At 40.2% G+C, this 18,443-nt stretch overlaps 1 protein-coding gene across 1 annotated transcript in view; it reads left to right on the top strand.

Moving 5' to 3' along the window:
* The first annotated feature begins 74 nt into the window (after positions 1 to 74).
* The window catches only part of DOCK3 (dedicator of cytokinesis 3), a 182,691-nt gene continuing 164,322 nt past the window's right edge, over positions 75 to 18,443 (top strand). The window contains exons 1-3 of the mRNA XM_027700784.1: positions 75 to 140; positions 3,689 to 3,749; positions 10,849 to 10,932. Coding sequence (XP_027556585.1) covers positions 75 to 140; positions 3,689 to 3,749; positions 10,849 to 10,932 — 211 coding nt within the window. The remainder of the gene's footprint in view (positions 141 to 3,688; positions 3,750 to 10,848; positions 10,933 to 18,443) is intronic.

The following is an 18,443-nucleotide window of genomic DNA, read 5'->3' as shown; positions in this document are numbered from 1 at the left end:
GTGTGTGTGAGTGTGTGTGTGTGTGAGTGTGTGTGTGTGTGAGTGTGCTCTCCTGTAACCAGCTGCACACCAGGATGTCGGTGGAAGTATCGTTTCCTCCTCTGAGGAGTCACTCTTGGGGCCGCATCTCACAGTATGAGGTGAGAAAGGAGGGTCTGTGAGATCAAGGAGGTACAAACTGTGAAGAGGAGCACAGGAAGGTCTAGTTTGTGGACAGCTCCTATCTAGGGGGTTATGGAGGAGACAGGGCCAGGCACTTCTCAGAGCTGCAGAGTGAAAGGAGGAGCAGTGGTGGCAAATTAGTCAGGGACAGTGATTTCCACAGTGCACATGGTAGAGCCCTGGAGCAGATTACCTGGAGAGGTGGTGCAGTCTCCATCCTCCAGGATATTCAAATCTTGAATGATTTCTTATTTTGTTTCCTCGTGTTCAGCACTAAAGTGTGGCCACTTCTGGCTGGTGTTGGCAGCCTGTGGAATGAGCAGTGCAGAACAGTTCCATGCTCCTCTGGGCACTGTGGTCAGGGTTCCTCTCCTCTTTGCCAGTTAGGTATTGGAAAGAGGGGAAAAAGGTTTCAGAAACTGAAACAGCCTTTGTCTCTGTTTGAAAGGGAGAAAAAAACCTGCTGCATTCACTTCCTGCACAGAAGGAATGATGGATGGGTGAGGGATTTCTCTGTTGCCAGAGTGGAAGTTGAATGAACTGATGGAATAGATTTACAGGAAGGGGATGAAGTAACTGGATAGATCCCTGCAAAGCTGGAGGCTCAGTACCAGTTCCTTAACACAGCAAAGGGAGTGGACAACACTGTGGGCTTTTGGTCTGCCTTCACTTCTACCTCCTGCCACCAGGATGTGCAAAACTGTTTTAAACAGCTCGTGATTTTTGAGCCCAATCTCTATTTTTATCTTGGAGGGCAGGGGAAGGATGCTCGCAGTCTTTTGCTCTGCTGCTGAATGATCACCTTTCTTCTCAGGCATCTGTTTCTTTTTTTTGCAGGAATATTTTCCTGGTGCTGGTATGACTCAGGAGAAAGAGGCGGTGTTGCTAGGCAGCGTGTGAGCACTTTGCAGATGCCATGTGATGGCAGTAAGCTGCCTTGGAATAATCCATTGGTGGCAGTATTCCTGGCTGAGGTTCTGTACTGCACAAAGAGAGAAGCATCTCTGACAGGAGCAGATGCTGCCTAGCAACTGCCACTGCTCCCTGACCAGCCTGAGATACCTTCACTTAATTGCACTGTAATTTTGGCAGGAGACAGAACCCAAAGTGTAACACGTTGCTTTCAATCCCAAAGTATATTTTTCTTCCTGGAGATTTTGCGTGAAAGTTCATACAGACCATTAATAAGGTCAAAAAAATTTTGAGCCCTCTTCTAAATCATGTCTTTTGTTTAATCCCTCCTCTTCGATTGTAATGTTTGGATGGCTTTTAATCAGCTTTTGATAATCTTTTTTTTTGTGTGTGTGTGTGTGTGTGTGTATTACATTAGTGCCTGGCAATTCCAATCGGATTAGAGCCCTGTTGTGTTGTGTGTACCAGTACAAGAAATGCCCCTTGCTTCAAAGGCCTTGTGTTTTATTTGGGTAGTTGTTTTCTTTTTGGGGTGCAAGTGGATATGCCCTCTCCTTCATACCTAAATTATTCATATTGTCCATCTTGCTTAAGCAGTGGAATGTTTTGGAAGGACTAGGCCCAGGGTTTGTTCCCCGTGTTCTTTGTAAACACACTTGCTGAATGAGGCCTGGACTTGCAAATTAATCTGCAAGTCTCAGATTCGTTTCTGGCAAATAATTGAAACTCTCACCCACAATTAATCATTTAAATACTTGGAAGGTATATTGTGAAGGTGAAAGCATTCCTCTAGGTATCTGTAGAATAAAATGGCAATGTTTTTGTTTTAATTTCCTCGTGGTTCTGCTCCCCTGTCAAATATCATCAGAATCTAACTGTGCAATCTATGAAGCTGCCAGGTTTAATCAAGCAGTTCCACCAAAAAAATTTAATCATATTGGCCTTTAATTTTGTTATAAAAATGTGAAGGGTTTTTTCATCATAAATTATATATTTTTTCTTTTAAATTATTAAACCCACAATTTTCTGTTTCCAAGAACTGTTCCTTTTTGCTGGAGAAAGGCTTATGATTCTGAGAGAGGCTCAGACTGGAAGGTACAGGAAGGTTTAGAAAGTATGAATTCAGTGCTGCCCGTGGGTGTGATTGTGCAACACAGTTGCCTCACAAAAAGGTGAAGCTCAATTTTGACTCTCTGTCTCTCCCTCTGTGGGATGATTTGTGTCAGTGCTGCTTTTCCTGCACAGTCCCAGTGGTGGGGCTTGGGGTCTGTTCCCTCTCTGCCACAGGGAAATACCAGGAATTCACGTGTGTCCCCCTTCTTGGAAAATACATTATTAAGCAAAAGTAGTTCAGAAAATTCCCAAACCATAAATCCTGTGGAGTGGAAGAACAGAAGTTGTTGGTTCACTCTGTTTTAATGCAATGCCCGGGGGCACTGGTGACTCAGGAGCACTGAACCCCCCTTCCTGTGGGATCCAGGAGTGAAGTGTGGGGTTCTGGGGTGGTGGGGGTGGTTCAACAACATTTGGGTGGCTCCATGGAAGAAAAACTACAGAAAGTGCTATTGATTACTTATGTAAAATTAATACTAATAAAAACTTCTACATCAGGAAGTCCCAGTCCACAGATGGCTCAAGATGTGGAAAGCTTCATCCTTGCCCTATTCTAATACCCTTCTTTCCCTCCTTGTTTTAGCCTCCAGTAGGGAAAAGGTGTTGGATTTAGAGCCATTTTGGGTCTCACCTAGTACAGTGACTCTTAAGTTACACAGAGCCTGTATTAGCTCTGTATTACAGGGAAGAAAATAAACTTTATTTTGTAAAGTCAACTTTATAAACTGTTAAAACCAGCTTAAACTGTTTGATACTAGACACTTTTAATAGATGGATTAATATGAAAAAGCATTTTAGGGAGACATGCTCAACATAATATTAGTTTATCAGCCTGATGTAATTACCTTATTTTTTTAAATATTAATAAAATGATTTAATATTACTCTATTGTTTAATCTCTAATATTAATTTAATATCTAATATTAATTTAATATCTAATATTAATTTAATATCTAATATTAATTTAATCTTTAATATTAATCAATCTAAATAAATCTTAAACTCAGGGATTGACTTGTTTTCCATGTTAACAAGTAATGGTGATAAACTCGTAGTAGCAGTTGAATACAAAATGCTTTCAAAGGACTGTGAAATTTCAGTGTTTGTCAGATGTGTTTACCCAGACTAAACATGTACTCCCCATTGTTAGCTGGTGTGATAGAGGTGTGAGCTTAAAATAAGGTTCTGTGTTATAAAGTACAAATTCCACCGTCAGAAAGCTTCAGAACTTTGCCATTTGTAGCACAGGACACAGTTCAGTGTCTGCTCAGTGTGGCTGTGCCTGGGCAGGGTCTGGAGCCGGGTGATTTGGGTGCAGAGCAGCACAACTGCAGCTGTGCTTCTCCTGGGGGTTGTCCTTGCTATTCCCCCTGAAACCGGTTTGGTTAAAGATACACTGAGGGTGATCAGTGCATAACCTGAATAACTGCAGGCTGAGTGTAGTACAGAGCTTTTATAAAAATTGAATCCCATACTTTAACCTGGAACACTTGTTCTGCAGGCATCACCTAAAAATATTGCAAGTTACCGGAATTTTAATGAGACAGATAATAATATTAACAGTGAGTTGAGAACTGAAAAAACCCCTCTCACTAAGGTCGAGAAGATTCGTCTTTTATAAATGGAGAGATGTTGAAAGTTCACAAAATCATGATTTTTTTCTTCCCCCCAAGGTAAAGTCAGGGTTCATTAAATCATGGCCTCACCAACATCCTGTGATAAAGAAAAATAAAAAAGTTGATTTACTATATTGGATCTATTCCAGCAGCAATGATTTCTATTCTGGAAGTGAAAATATGAGAAATTAATAATAACTTTTAGAAGCTCAATTTTATGATTAGGGAAACATATTTTAGCTTTGGAGAAATAAGGAAGGACAATGTAAACATGGAAAGCTTTTGAGGTGATTTTATTTCTCAGCCCTCATTGAAATAAATACTTCTGATTGGTACTTTGGAAGGTGAGGAGGAAAAGGGCAGGAAAAGGGCTCTGTTCATTTATGAAAATAAACAAATTGCTCATTATGGGCTGAACTGATATTAGGTATTGTAAGTAGAACAAAGATTTTTGTGGCTTTACCAAAATGCGTAGAAATAGGTTAAAAATGAGAGAGTATACGAGAAGCATATACCCATGTCACCTCACTGTGCTGCAAAGTCTTTTTATTTATATGCTAAGGAAAAAATGATGTTTCAGGGGAATTAGCAGCTGGATGCTGCATGTGGTTGGATTATGCTGGACAGTACTCTGGCGTTTTCCTGTTGTCATCTTGGGTTTTTCTACTTCACCTAAAAACTGGGACACATTTCTGTTACTGTGGTTATCACCTAATTGACATCCATTGGAGCAGAAAAGTGATCTGTGGAAGCAATTGTGACCCAGGTGAGACTGAGTGGGTAAGCTGGGACAGAGGAAATCGAATTAGAGGGCACTATGAGAGTAAGATACATTTTAAATTATACCACAGCAAAAATGAAACCAGCTCTGTTAGTTAGGTGGGCAGCAGAAAGTAATAATGACACGCTTGAAATCTAATTTAGCATTTCTTTCACTGTGAATTTTATTCTCATTTGTGCTGTAATAGTGTTCAGATGAGGTCACAAATCAATAGATAGGATGGGACAAAGAAGTTCAAGCTCCTGTGTGGGAGAGTTCACAGCAGTCCAGCCACCGAGTCCCTGACTCATCCTGTGTCCTGCCCCTGACCAGGTGGTTACAGTCAAGTGTGGTGCTTTCCCAAGGCTCAGGTGCCTTTTGGGACAAGGCCTTGCAGAGCTGAAGGTGGGACACATCCATTTGTTTATCCTGTTGGCTTTTGAATTTGAGTGATATATTTATTTTTTTATCACCCGCAGCGTCTTGTGAGGAGTCTCATGGTTTATGCACTGTGTGGAAAAGTACTTTATTCAAGTCCTGAGCTCTCTCTACAGTTTCATTTGACACTGCTGTGCTTTTTGATCTGGAAGGGGTGATGAGCAACAGTTCCCTGTGCACCTTCTCTGCAACTTGTCTGTTATCCTCTCTCCACCCCTTTCAACCTTCCTGGTGCAGGAGTCCCATCTTGGTTAACAATCATATAAAAGCCCTTCTGCAGTCCTTGCTATCTCTTGTCTCTCTTCTTTCTACCTTTTCCTGTGCTGTTCAGTCCTTTTTGGTGAAGTATAAAGTTTTGACAAAGGGGAGAGAGGAAAACGGGCACATTGGAGTTCACTGGGTATTTTATACAGTCCTGTGGGTGATGGTGTCTTCCCTTTTCCCCAGGGCAATATTCTGTGTGATGGGGGTGGTGCTTGGCAGTGGCTGAGCACTGAGATTGTGACAAGAACTCTGACCAACAATCCAGGGTTTCCCTCAGTGTGGCAATAGTGTGAGAAATTTTTCGTTCTTTAATTTAGAAAGATTCAATTACCTGTAAAACAAAGGAACTGCATCATCAAGGAAAGGTTTATTCAGCAGGTGCTGAGTCTCATCTCACACCAAGCTCCGGGGGAGAAAAAGACTCCTCGGGTTTAGATTTCATGTATTTTATAGTTCTACAAAATCCCACCCTTTCAGATCAGTTTAATATATTCATTTCCGCCTCAAAAGGTTTTTTTTTCTCCGAAAAGGGTCCTTCCCCTCCTTCCAATTGGCTGTGGGGCATCCCTTGTCAAAAGTGATGGATCTTCCTTTGTTCTTAGCCCAAAGAAAAAAAACCCCTGTGTTCAAAATTGGCCAAATGGCCCAAAAAAGTTTTAATTTTTAGGAACTTTATATTTCCCTTATCCCGACCTCAAAGAGCCCTGGCATCCAGTCCAGTTGGTAACTGGATACCTCACACCTTCGCAGTGCGCCTGTCATTTTGTTTGTAATAAAAACCATATTTTTATTTCTCATAATAGTAAGGAGGAGATGGTTATTTTGTGTGTGAGGTGAGGATTGTTCATCCCTCATGGAACACCACGCAGATGAACTGTACCTGGTACATCTGCCAGTTTACTTGTGCTGCTTGGGTCCATCTGCAACTCTTTATTACCCTGAGTAACTGAAGTGGCTTCATAAACTTTGTCATTTCTCTAAATGATCAGCTTTTTTGGATCATTAGGAATACTTCAGACAGAAGAGGCTCCAACAGAGGTGCCTTTAGAGCTCTCTGGTCGGTCTGTGCTCACTAAGGCAAGTGGCTGTTTCTGTTTCACATCTCTTTGCTGGCTGTTCATGTACGATGCCTTCCCACTTTATCACAGGCAAATGCAGTTTCTCCAAGACCTTTTGGCAGGGGCTGTTTGAGAACATATTTTGTAAAACCTCTTGAATTGTATCAACTGGCACTTCTTTGTTCATACAGCCAGGAGCTGCTTTAGGTGTCTGACACAGGAGGAATCTGGAAGCTGGGCAGAGATTCATTGAGTGAACATGTCCAGTTTATCTTTGCAGCAGCTTCTCTTACTGCTGGTGACTTACAGTGCAGCTGCTTATACTGTGTCAGGCCATATCCATAGGCAAGGAAAGCCCTTCTAAATCTGTCTTCTCCTGGATCTTTGTCTTTCCAAACTGTTATTACAATGCCATCTGTTCTTATATGTTATGTCCCCCAATTCCTTCATATTTTCTGGTCCAGAAAAGCTTGAGAGTAACTGCCTGTGTGAACTAGTTTGTGCTTTTCATATTAATAATATGAGGTGAAGAGGGAGGGATTTCTTTCACTGTGGTACAGTTTAAGTACCACATTTCGGGGACTTCTGACTTGGAGATAATTCCTGGATCATATGGCATGTGGTGCTTTTTCAGAGCATTCCTCTTTGGCAGAACGTTGGCTTTGACTGCTGGCAGAAATTACATTTCGTGAGGGGAACTGTGACCTCCTTATAGACCTGAACGATGGCAAGGGGTTTAATTTCTGAAAATAGATGTTAAATATTTCAGCAGTCCGTCCTGGAGCCCAAGAGGGATTGGTCAGATCTGTTCCCTGGTGGGTGGAAGCTTTGCTTTTTGCCTGTTTGCATGATGTTACTTGTGTGTTGTGCTGACTGAGGAGATGACTTGTAGGAAATGGTGACTTGCTGATTGATGGGCAGTTTGCACATGATCTTATAGTGTAAAGAGTTTCTCTGCAGAAAGGATAGAAGTCAGTTATCAGTTACCAGTTAAATAGAAGTTATTTTCTCCAGAATGGTTAAACTGTTCTGTATTTCTCATATGCACTTGTGATCATATTTTTCATACTGATAGGAAGGATTGTGTCCCTAAAAGGGACTTTATAAATAACATTGTGTTGTATAATGCATTTTTAGCTGAACACATAAGTAACAGCTGTAACTCTTTGGAAGTAACATTTGGAATCATATACCAGACTATAAAAGAACCTCAAATTTCTGTGTTTTATGTCATAATAAGGACATATTTTTACCATTCTTTTTTATTTCAGAGATGTTAAATTTTGCTCTTGTTATACAGTTTAGCAAGATACGATTTGGTGTGTCGGGCCAATTTAGTTGGATTCTTTAATTTTTCCAGACTTCCATTTAGTGTGGCTGGAAAGTCAGCTACTCTTGAGATTTGACTTCTGTTATTTTGAAAATATCTATATTTCTATTCACAGATCCTATTGACTGATTACAAAAATTGTCAAACAGAAGAGCCCTACATACCTTATTGATGGCTGCAAAAGGAATTAGATTCCATAGTGTTGTACTGAGAATGAGGAACATGGGGGGGTGTTATTTTTGTGTGAGAACTGGTTTTCTAATGGAGTATGATCATGGAGGTTGTATCTAGAGCTGATGGGATTGGTTCATTTCTGTTCTGTGATTTTTGCCTATTTATTCTTTTTTGAGTGAGGTAGACCAAAGAAAACAGCTTTGTCTATCTTAATTAATTGAGAGGGCTCTTAATTCTAAAGAGCTGATTACATATTGATGCAGTAGAGGCCTTATATCAGATGTTCTTTGTGTGACCAGTAGAATCCTTTTAAAAATGGACAGTTTGCATCTGTAAACTAACAAATCTATTAGAATTACTTCTTGTAAGCCTCAGTATATTGATGTCACCATTCTTGACCATGTCTTTAAAATTTCTTCTGTCAGCAGTTGAAAAAAAAAACATTTCTGACTTTCCCTGGTACCTTTCCCTGAGCTTTCATTCCAAGCTCACCTGTATTGTTATACAATAGGCAGGTGTTTGATGGCCAAAGAACTCGTAGTTGCATCAAATCCAGTTTCTCTCCCAGCTGCATCCTTTAATCAGTAGTTTTCATGTAGTAAATGAGTGTCATAGAAAGTCAGCTGCTGTTTGCTAATTCAGAATGTCTAATGCAGTGTTAATGTGCAGTCATGTTTTTCAGAGTAACAGTTACTTGTTGGGCTTGGCTGAGTAAAACCAGTCAGGTTGTTAATCCCTGCTCAATTTGAAGTTGTCTACAGCCACTCACACCCATGTGTCCCTGACATGGTGTCCCTGACTGGTGTCTCTGTGTCATCACTGTAGCATGTTCAGAGACATAGAAAATGGTCTGGAAACTGGCTTTAATATATTGTGCCTGTTATTTCTTTTTATAGTCTTATATCTAGAGTTGCTCTCATAAATGAATGGATCTTGTTAATGTACTAACATTTCTCCATTATTTTTTCTGGTGTTTCCGAAGGTAATTTTCCACCCAAGATGTTTAAAATTCCTCTATTTGGGACGTACCTGAATTTTGTAGTATTTTTGTTGTTCTGAATGGAGAAGTAATATTATTTTAATGTAAGACGGTATTTTGCAAGACACCTCAAAAATAAAAGATTTTTGTACCTTCTTGTTCTGGCAAAATTCCCTATTAGAAAAAAATAAATCATTTTCTGTGTTTGAAGGATTCCAGCTTTCTAAAATACTGGAGGGACAAGGAGGAGCCATTGGAGTTTTGGTTGTGTCTTGCCAGTTCATCGTTTTGCAGTTGTCAGTGTTCCTGCACTTCGGGAGAAGCTTTAAATAGTTTTTCTTTGGTTGAAATCCATATTTATGATTTCTTCATGGGTGAAGAATGACTCCAGAATGCTGACAAGCTCAGTGTTTCTGTCAGATTATGCTGTCTGCATTATTCCAGTCTGGAGCCAGTTGTTGTGTTTCTCCTGCCTCTGATGTAAACAAGAATTTAAAGCTCATTTAACTGGCGGTGACTTCTGCTGGGCCATAAGGGCTGAGAGAGCAGTTTAGGTTTGTTGATGAAATTCCTGGTTTTTAACTCTCGGATTTAAACCCTGCATTGAGTCTCACAGTGGGAGTGCAAACATTGGATGCTGTTTGGTTCCCTTTGGATTTTGATTCAATCTCTTTCCACTGGCCATCTGTGTGAGTGTTTGCCTGGTCTGTGTAGTTTGTTCTTTCTTGCCCTTTCCCTTTATGTGTATGTGGTTGAAACCCTGCTTTATTTCAGTGGAAGTTTTGTTTATACTTTTCTCATTGTTTCTTGGAAATGCAAGGTGCCAGAAACTTGTGGGAGATGGTGCAGGTGACAGTGGTGTTTTCCACGGTGTTCCTCCCCTGGACTTCAGGCTGTTGGGTTTAACAGCTTTAGAGTCTGCACAGAGGGGCTGTGGCCCATAAGGGACTCATGGCTTTGACACAGAAGTATATTTATGGAGGAGATGATGAGCAGCTTGATCCTATGGGAACATCTTGACCGTAGCTGGAGTGCTGGCATTGCAAGGGGAGCGTTCTCGTAGATTGGGAAACAGGATGGTGCCCACTGGAGGTCACTATTTCAGCTCGTGGAATTCCACTTGTAGTGCTCCAGGGGGTGTAGGTGACGTGCAGGGTGGGTTCTGGCTGAGTGGGTATTTACCTGGAACAAGGTACTTGAATGATTACATTCAATCTGTGCCAGGGGGAGTTTTAAATGCTGGTTCTGGGGGGAGGGTGGGACCTTATCTGCAACTCATCCTTTGTTTTGGCATGTCATGTTTGAGGGAACTACCTATGGCCACGTCCCTGTTGTATTTTGAGAAATATAGCTGAAGTATATATAATTACACACCATGATATTTTTAAAATTTATTTTTAAAATTGAGTTTCATTTAGTATTTTTATTGATACATTAATATTTTTTAAACATTAAGATGGGTTCTTATTTCCCCTGGCTAATGAAAACTAGACACCTGGAAAAGTAATATGTATATCATGTTAATGCTTATGAAAAGTACAAATTCTTATGTATTCTTTCATATATCTACTTAAATATAATGCATGGTGTTACAGGATTTTGCAGTGTATTGGTTGCACAGATGGTATTTGAAATAGTTTCAACTTGGGGAGAAGTAATTCCTGGAGCTGAGTTCCTGTTGTAGTCTCTGCAGTTTGGGCTGCCTGTTCCATTGGTGGCTTGTGGAGCAGAGTAAGAATTGTGAAACAAGGAAATCTTTGTATGGAATATAAATCAGAGGTTGCTGATTAAAGTGCTTACAAGCTCTGCTTAATTTAAAAATCTTTTTAAAAGCTCATCTTTTATGATGTGGTTGAGCCTAATTTCTGATAAGGGCCGAAATAAAAGATATCGGATGAGGAAAAGTTGGCTGACAGGTTTTCTGGGCAGCTATGTCAGAGCTATTTTTATGCAGGGAGTGAGCTAAAGGGCTATGCTTAGAAGAAAATTCACACAAAGATTCAAGCCTCATACGTCTCTCTCTCTTTTTCCCCACCCTCCAGTGATATGCAGCTTCCGAGGAACGGTTCCGCAGGGCTTGGTCCTGGAACTAGGTGAGACTGTCCAGATCCTGGAGAAATGTGAAGGTAAGTGTGGCACCCGAGAAGGAACCCCTTTTCTATGTAAGAACATACAAATATCTTAATCCAGCAGATTTTAATAAATTGTTTGGAAATCATGATGCATCAAATCAAAGCACTTGAATAAAACCTAATCTGACCCACTTTCTGTAGGAAAGGCTGAGTGCTGTTGGCACTAATCCAGTCTGATAGGGGGTCAGTGTGTTTTAAGTTAACCATCTGTCCAGAAAATCTTGAACCCTGACCTGATTGTTGTATTGTAATTGGGTCTTACACTGAATTTTCATCTTGTAAAGTATAGAATCAGTATCTTTTTTTACTCTATTTTCTCAGGGTAGCTGTTATGCATTTCTGTTAAGTGTATCGGTGTTTATTATTTAGAAACATTGAATAGATGAATAATATTACTTATGAGATAGGTTAGCAATACTGGAAAAAATGTAAAGAATGTGGGTTTAGGGGAGATTCCTTTGCATTTATCATCATGTGTTTTTTGCACCTAAAGCAAAATGCCACTGTAAATTTTATAGTTCCTGTGTGGCTGGAGATGTCTGCGTGTGAATAAACGGAGTGTCCTAATCCTCTGCTTTATTCACATGAAGAGTGTGGTTGAAGTTGTGTGTAAAAGGAGAATTATTCTTCTCCTCATACTCAAGCAAGTGGTGTAAAACATGTCTGTGGAGAAGTAGATTGACAAGATACATACAGTATGAGAATTGGTTTCACAGTAGTCTGAGGTGGAATAATGTGACCTTAATCCTGAAGTGTTAAAACAAATTCAAAACCCAGATCCACAAACTTGAATTCCAAATTAACATTCCACCAAGTTGTGGACTTTTTTGTGTTTGTTCCCTTTACAGTCATTTTTTATCTCCAGTGTTAATGTTGCTACACAGACCTTCTGCAGGCTCGTCACAGATTGCTTTTCTTCTCTCATGGCTACAGCTGTCTTTTGCTCTTGATGCTTTTTCTTGTACTCAGGTGTTTTGTTTGTCTTTCCACTGACTTAGCTCTTCACAAGGAAGTCGCCCCTTCCATGCTAATTTTTCTAGTAAAGTAGTAGCTTTTTCACCTACATTTCTAAAAGTTTTCTGTTGAATGAGAGTTTTGCAGTGCAGTGAGGACTCTTAACCATGAAGAAATATGCTGTAAACAATACCTGTACTCTCATACCTGCAAATGGTCGTGTTTTTTAAAAAGCCACTTGTGGTGTGATGGGTTAAGCTGTACTCAAGCACTGAGTGCTGCTTTCAGTTGTTCTGCCAGGTCTTGTGAATTAATGCATGGTGCAAGCTCAGGCACAAATTATTCCTTTGCATAGGATAGTGTAACTGTAAGGTAAAACAATGTGTGCTGTTGAAAGCAGTCATGGTATTTTCCAGCCATTTCTGGGAATCAAGGAAGCTTTTAAAACCCTGGGAGATAAAAGCACAGTCTCCAAGCAGCAGGTTGCTTACAGAAGAGCAAAGGGCTAATCCAGCATTTCTTTACAGTGTTACAGTAATTAGGCTCTGAATATTTCCTTGGCTGGTAGTTTTGAGGATGATTCCTCAAAAGCAATTCATGCCAGTCTTCAAATTGCTGAGAAGGGAGGCCCTCAGACAGTGTGTTCCTGTATGGGAGAAGGTGTTTGTACACCAGGTTTTGGGTTTACGTTTTAAGCCCTCTATCCTGTCGTTTTGGTTGAGGTGTCTTCACCATGGACTTTAGGTGTATAAAAAGATGTATTAATTTTGATAATAACATCTGGAACTCCACACTGTGAAACTCATCTGAATATTCAGATGGTCTGTGCTGCAGCTCTTGCATGTGTGAATTATGCAAAAAAGCACACTAAATATGTAAAGTAGGTTCTTAGAAGAAAAAAAAGCAGTTGCTTTTTAAGCATTCTTGTCTAAGTGGTTGTTTAACAGGGTCCTCTACTTCTACAGTGTTTGCTGGTGATTCTTTTGTGTAGACAGACTGGATAAAATAAGGTTAACCCACCCAAAATAAGGGTCAGTGCTGTGAGAGGCACAGAAGATCCACTGCTGTTTCAGCTTTACTTTTTGTTAGAATAGTTTGTGCATAATTCTGTGCAGCAGGGATTTTACTGTCAGGGTTGAAGGGATTCACATACACACAAACCTTCCAGTGACGTGAAGTGCGATTTTGGAGACTCGCTGAGGAATTCAAGGCTGACAAAGATTCAAACAGGAGCTATACTTCTGAATGTGCTTATTTTTAATCATGATAACTTACTGAATAACTGTGTTAGTATTACAGAAGAGCAAGTGCTCTTTTGTAGTGACTGGGGTAAGAAGCAGTCGCTGCTTTTAGAGCAATTGAATGAAAGAGGAGAGAATTTTCCAAGCTTTTGGGTATCACTGCAGCAAAATTTTGTACATATTTGTGGAGTCAAGGAACAAATATATGTGCATGCACACACACACATATGTACATGTATATACATATATTTGTCTCTGTAAGGCTAATAAATATAAATACGAATTGATGACATTTAAATACAATGCAGTATTTAAATATAATGCAGTGCAATACAGTTGCCTTTGTTAATATGTATCTTGTTCATGTGCTTGACATTGGAACTTTTGGATTTCCATCAGTTTGTGTGCCTGTCTCTCTGCCTGCTCCCATAGCAGACCACAGATCTGTCATGCCCAGCTTTCCCTTCTCTGAGCCCTTCTTCTTACAGATCTTGCCACTGGGAGAGAACTGGAACACATCAGTGGAGTTCTCTGCTTTACCTGCCATGCCTTGAGGGGCTGAAAGGCCATGACATTACCATGGCACCTATAAATGCTGAAAGATGGAGTTTTCTTTTGTCAAGTGCAGAAGCATGAGCATATTCCCTGTTTGAAATACTCGTGTGGACTGTGCATTCAGAACACCCTCCCTTTCAAGTCATGTGGCTGTTGCCCTGCCGGTCATGTGGCTAATGCCACTGTCAGTAACTGGTGACACTCAGAGCAAATTTAAAATGTCTGTTTTGTCCATTTGTTTTTATTGCTGGGAGGTGATTTTCTTTAGATTAAAAATGCTACAACTTCAGTAACTTTAATTATTACCTTGACAGTCTTGTATATTTGCTGAAGGATGGAAACACCAGCTCATTCCTGAAGCACTAGTTAGAAGAATATTATCTTACCCATGCAAATTCTGCTGTCCACACAAGTATTTATTTACATGGTTTTCATGTGTGTATGTTAATAACTGTGGTCTTAAACCGTGCATGTAATGTATTTAAAGTTTTTCTCTGTTATTTCAGCAGTGACAACATGGTCAAATTAAGTGTTTCTGGTATTTGGGACACTTAAGCAGCAGATACAGCTTGCAATTAGGATTTTTGTCCTAAATTCATGATGAATTGAATTGAGAAGGGATGTCTTTGCCCTGCTTCCAAGCTGTGCCATACAGATGAGTGAGGAATCACCCTTCAGCTTGTCATTGCTGTGGGAACAATGCAGGTTTCTTTCCAGATGGAGCTGGGAGCTGTCCTGTGGCTGGCTGGGCCCAATTAACCCCTTCCTGAGACTGAGAAAGATGTCTCCAGTGAAATATCCCTTTCCCTTTTTGCCTTTTCATCCCTTTTGCTCTTTGCTTTTTGTGGAGTGTGCCCGTGGAGCTGCAGTCTCTTGGACACACTCGGCTGCTGCGGGAGATCTCACCTAGTTACTGAAAGCCTTTTGGAGGCTTCTTGATGACCCTCTGTTTGGCTGTGACCAAGATAAAACACATTCTCCCTCTTCTGCTTTTGTTGTGGCATCTCTGGCAGCTTTATCAGCAGATTCCTGTGGCTCTGCTGGCACGGGGCCGCTCCCTGACGTGGTGCTGGCAGGCTGGGCTGGGCGTTCAGCTGCCTCGTCCTGCCCTGGCACCGCGGAGCAAGAGCTCGGGACAGAGAGGTCTGGGCATTCAGGGGCTTCAGCATCAAGAAGCTTTTGCTGAGCACTGTTCCTGTCCCTCTTCTGGGTCACTTTGGGTGCCTTTAGCTCTGCACAGCAGTTTAGATGCAGATTACAAGGTAAAACCAATTGTTTATTGGCTAATATATGCAAAAGACAGCTTTGCTCCAGGTTTGAGGGTTGCTCACGTTACTGCAGAGTATACTTATTTTTGTAGAATAAAAAAGACTTGAGTTCTTGTAGCAGATTCTGCTATAGCAGTGCTTTCTTTAAGAACAAACTTTAGCTTTAGGATTTACCATAAATACTTATGTAATTTAATTTCTGAATTTTGTTTGTCAAGAAATTACATGTGGAATTTGTTTTTTTCTGCAGCCGATGCTTCTTTATTTAACCTTGATACTTGAGCTTTATTTTTCTGGAAAATAGATCAATACCTTTCAATTAGGACCCTTGTGCTTTTCTACGAATGAGTCCTCTAAAGGGGCGAGCTTTTTCCATGTGACAGACCTCTTGTGGATTAAGTGGAGATCTGAAAGAGATTGAGAGGTGGCTTTTAGAAAGAATATCCTGTTTTGTTCAAGGCACTTCCAAGAAAAGATCAAAAAACCATTGGTAGCTCTTCTAGTCACGCAAATGAAGGTTGAGATGTGCTGCTGACCCAGAGCTGCTTTTGCAGTTTAGCTGGGGCTGCACTATTGAGTGACTCCTGAGCACCACACGCCTTGGCAAACACTGTTTTTCAGTCTTTATCCAAGAGTTCGCAGGTTTCTCTCACATGGCTTCAGCTTTCCCACACTGTGGGTTTCCACAGGTGCAGGTAGTTGTGGGTGAAAGAGGGGGTATTTACCCGAGCATGTTTTTGACGTGTGATAAAGTCACAGTCCATCTTTCTGTCCTGCCTCTTCGGAGGCCTTGTTGAATTCCAGGGGTCGTAAGAGCTGAGCAGGAAGCCCAATGCTGCCTGTAGCTCCCAAAGTGCTGGGAACAAAGGGAAGGGCAGGGACATGTGGCTGCATATGCTGTGAAGTCATTGAGCTTTGATTCCTGACCTGCAAGTAACCTGCAGTGGGAATATGTGTACAGAGAGTGTGTTTGGAATAAAAAGTTACGAGCAAGTGGTCGTCTTCATGTGCAGGGGAAGCAGGTGGAACAGGGTGCTTTTCCTTTTGGTTTTTCTCCACTTTATTGCCATGGAATTAATTCTCCTTGCAGATCTTTGAGAGATTATTTGCTGTGTAGGGTGTACAGAGGGCAGAGCTGTACATCAGCCAACTCTTCATTTCCCTGAGCTTATATCAGATGCCATTAGCTGGTATTGGAAAAGGCAGCTGCAGAGGGTTGTGGGTTTTCCTGGGTTCTATGTTTGGAGTCTAAACGTCACCTTTCTGAGGTGAAACAGTTTGCTTGCAGGGTCATCTGTATCCTGGAAGGTATTTTTGCCCATTCTGGGGTGTCTTTGTCATTTTATCTACTTTATTTTGACTGTGATATAATACTGGAAGCTCATCAGACTTTTATGGGATATATTTAGAGTTCTCCTTTCTATTCTGAGTAGGGTGTTGCTTCAAATGACACTACTAATTAACTAATTTTTGGTTTTCTTATGGCAAATGATGTATATGGGATGGAATAGCCCTTTGGCTGATTCAGGTCAGCTGTCCAAGCCATGTCCCCTCCCAGCTTCACTGCAGGCATGGTCATTGTTTCACATTAACTAATTCATAAAATTCACTTCATAGCTGTGTCTTTCTGCTTCTTGATTTTAAATCCCATCTCTTTCACTATTTTTGTGAAGTCAATGCCCTTTAAATGCCAGGTATCACTAGGAAATGCAAGCCATAATTCTAAAGTATTAGCAAGTAGTTATTTGCAGTACAGTAACATCTAAACCCATTAGTCATCATTGGGGTCTAACCATGTGGTGCATGTTGTGATCACAATTAACTGAAGCACCTGCCTGGATTTGATGACTATTGTGATTAAATCCTCCAAAACAATTGCTCTTTAAAATATATGATTAGATCAATATTAATGTATTTAAGACTAATAATGTATTTAATTCCAGAATGCAGGGTTAGTTCATTTTAGGGAATAATGTAATGCAGATTCAATTTTCTAAATGTGCTTTTAACAAAAAAGCATTTTCTCATAGCTTTGAGGTACAGAATGAGTTTTTGGTGGTGTTCATTGCAAGCAAATACATTTTACAATTTAGTGCTTTCAGGTTCTGGTGTGCTCTTTAACTGTCTCTTACTTGCATAGAGTTGGAGGAAACTCAAAACAGAGAAGGTTGATTCTAAAAATATTATACCACAATGAAAAAGAAGGAAAAAGAAAGAAGAAAGGAAAACTAAGATCTGGAGAGCACAGTATACAAGATTAAAGGGAAATATACCACTTTTCAAATGTATAAATGTACCTGCAGAAGGGAAGTAAAAAAAAATGTTTTCCATATTGACTAAAAGAAAAAAATCTTGGATTTGAATAGCAGCAAAGAACGTTCAGGTTACAAAGTGCGTGTATGTTGTCTGAGACACTGAAATTGGTTGTCCAGTGGGGATCTGTCATCTCCATTGAATGTAAATATTCTAGATTTCCAAGGGTTATACCAAAATTTCACTGTTACATGCATTTTTATTGGCCAGTGTTGATCTGTGGAATAAAAAGGTACCTGTGCAACACCAGCTCTTTCACACTGGTCTGTGTGAAGCAGCAGAAGTTTACTCTGTTTCCTTGGAATTCTGTGCAGAAATACCTTGGAATGTAGGTTTTGCGGAAGATTTATGGATCATTTTCCACAGGCAGGGAGTGCTGTGTTATTCAGTCCTGTTAATAAATTATTGGACGCTGTTAAAACCAGACTAAACATCTGTGAGGAGAAGTTTCGGGAGTGGCTGGGATGAGCTGGGGGATTTCTCAGGGATCCTTCCCCACTCTGTAAACACACACCTTCTGGGCTTTGAAATTTTGTTTTGGAATGAAGAACAGAAAACTCAGAAATAAGGTAGTTTTTTGGAAATGTGTTTCATTCTCTACCCTGCACATCTAAATTATTAACGGTCACCTCCTTTACTGGGTTTTGTTCTGTCTTTTACAGATCTGTTCACAAACTTAGATGAAAGCACTTTTTTCCCTATTTACCAAAAAGTTTGCCATTCTGTTTGTTTTGAAGCTCAAATGTATGATTATTTCTAAGGTACAGACTGTATTTAATGCTGATAACAACGAATCCTTGGTTATCCTGCAGGATAAATGCATTTATTTTTTTCTGTGACCTTAAAATTATGCAGCATCTGTTGCTCAAAAGCAGGTGTGGCAGGCACAGTTGTGTGGAGTTTTAGAAATTACTCATGTTAAGGATCTGTGTGTTGTTTGTGCCTATGTGTTTATACTGATGACGAATCCCATGAAGTTTGTTCAACTAAAATAAATTGAAAACAAAAAAAATTATTTTTTTAATATAATCAGGGATTTCATAGGAAAACAAGTCTTAGTGTTCTGTCCTGTCCTTGTGAGAAATTTGGGTAATAAAGAAGATGGATTTCAAGTTTTTCCATACTGAGATTTGCAAATGTCTTGAATTCATTAATTATTTTATTTTACATGAAG

This window comes from Neopelma chrysocephalum, unplaced genomic scaffold, assembly GCF_003984885.1.
Source record: "Neopelma chrysocephalum unplaced genomic scaffold, ASM398488v2 Primary Assembly neopelma1_147, whole genome shotgun sequence".
Classification (NCBI taxonomy): Eukaryota; Metazoa; Chordata; class Aves; order Passeriformes; family Pipridae; genus Neopelma; species Neopelma chrysocephalum.
The sequence above is the reverse complement of the archived record's forward strand: the minus strand, read 5'-3'. Positions and strand labels throughout refer to the sequence as shown.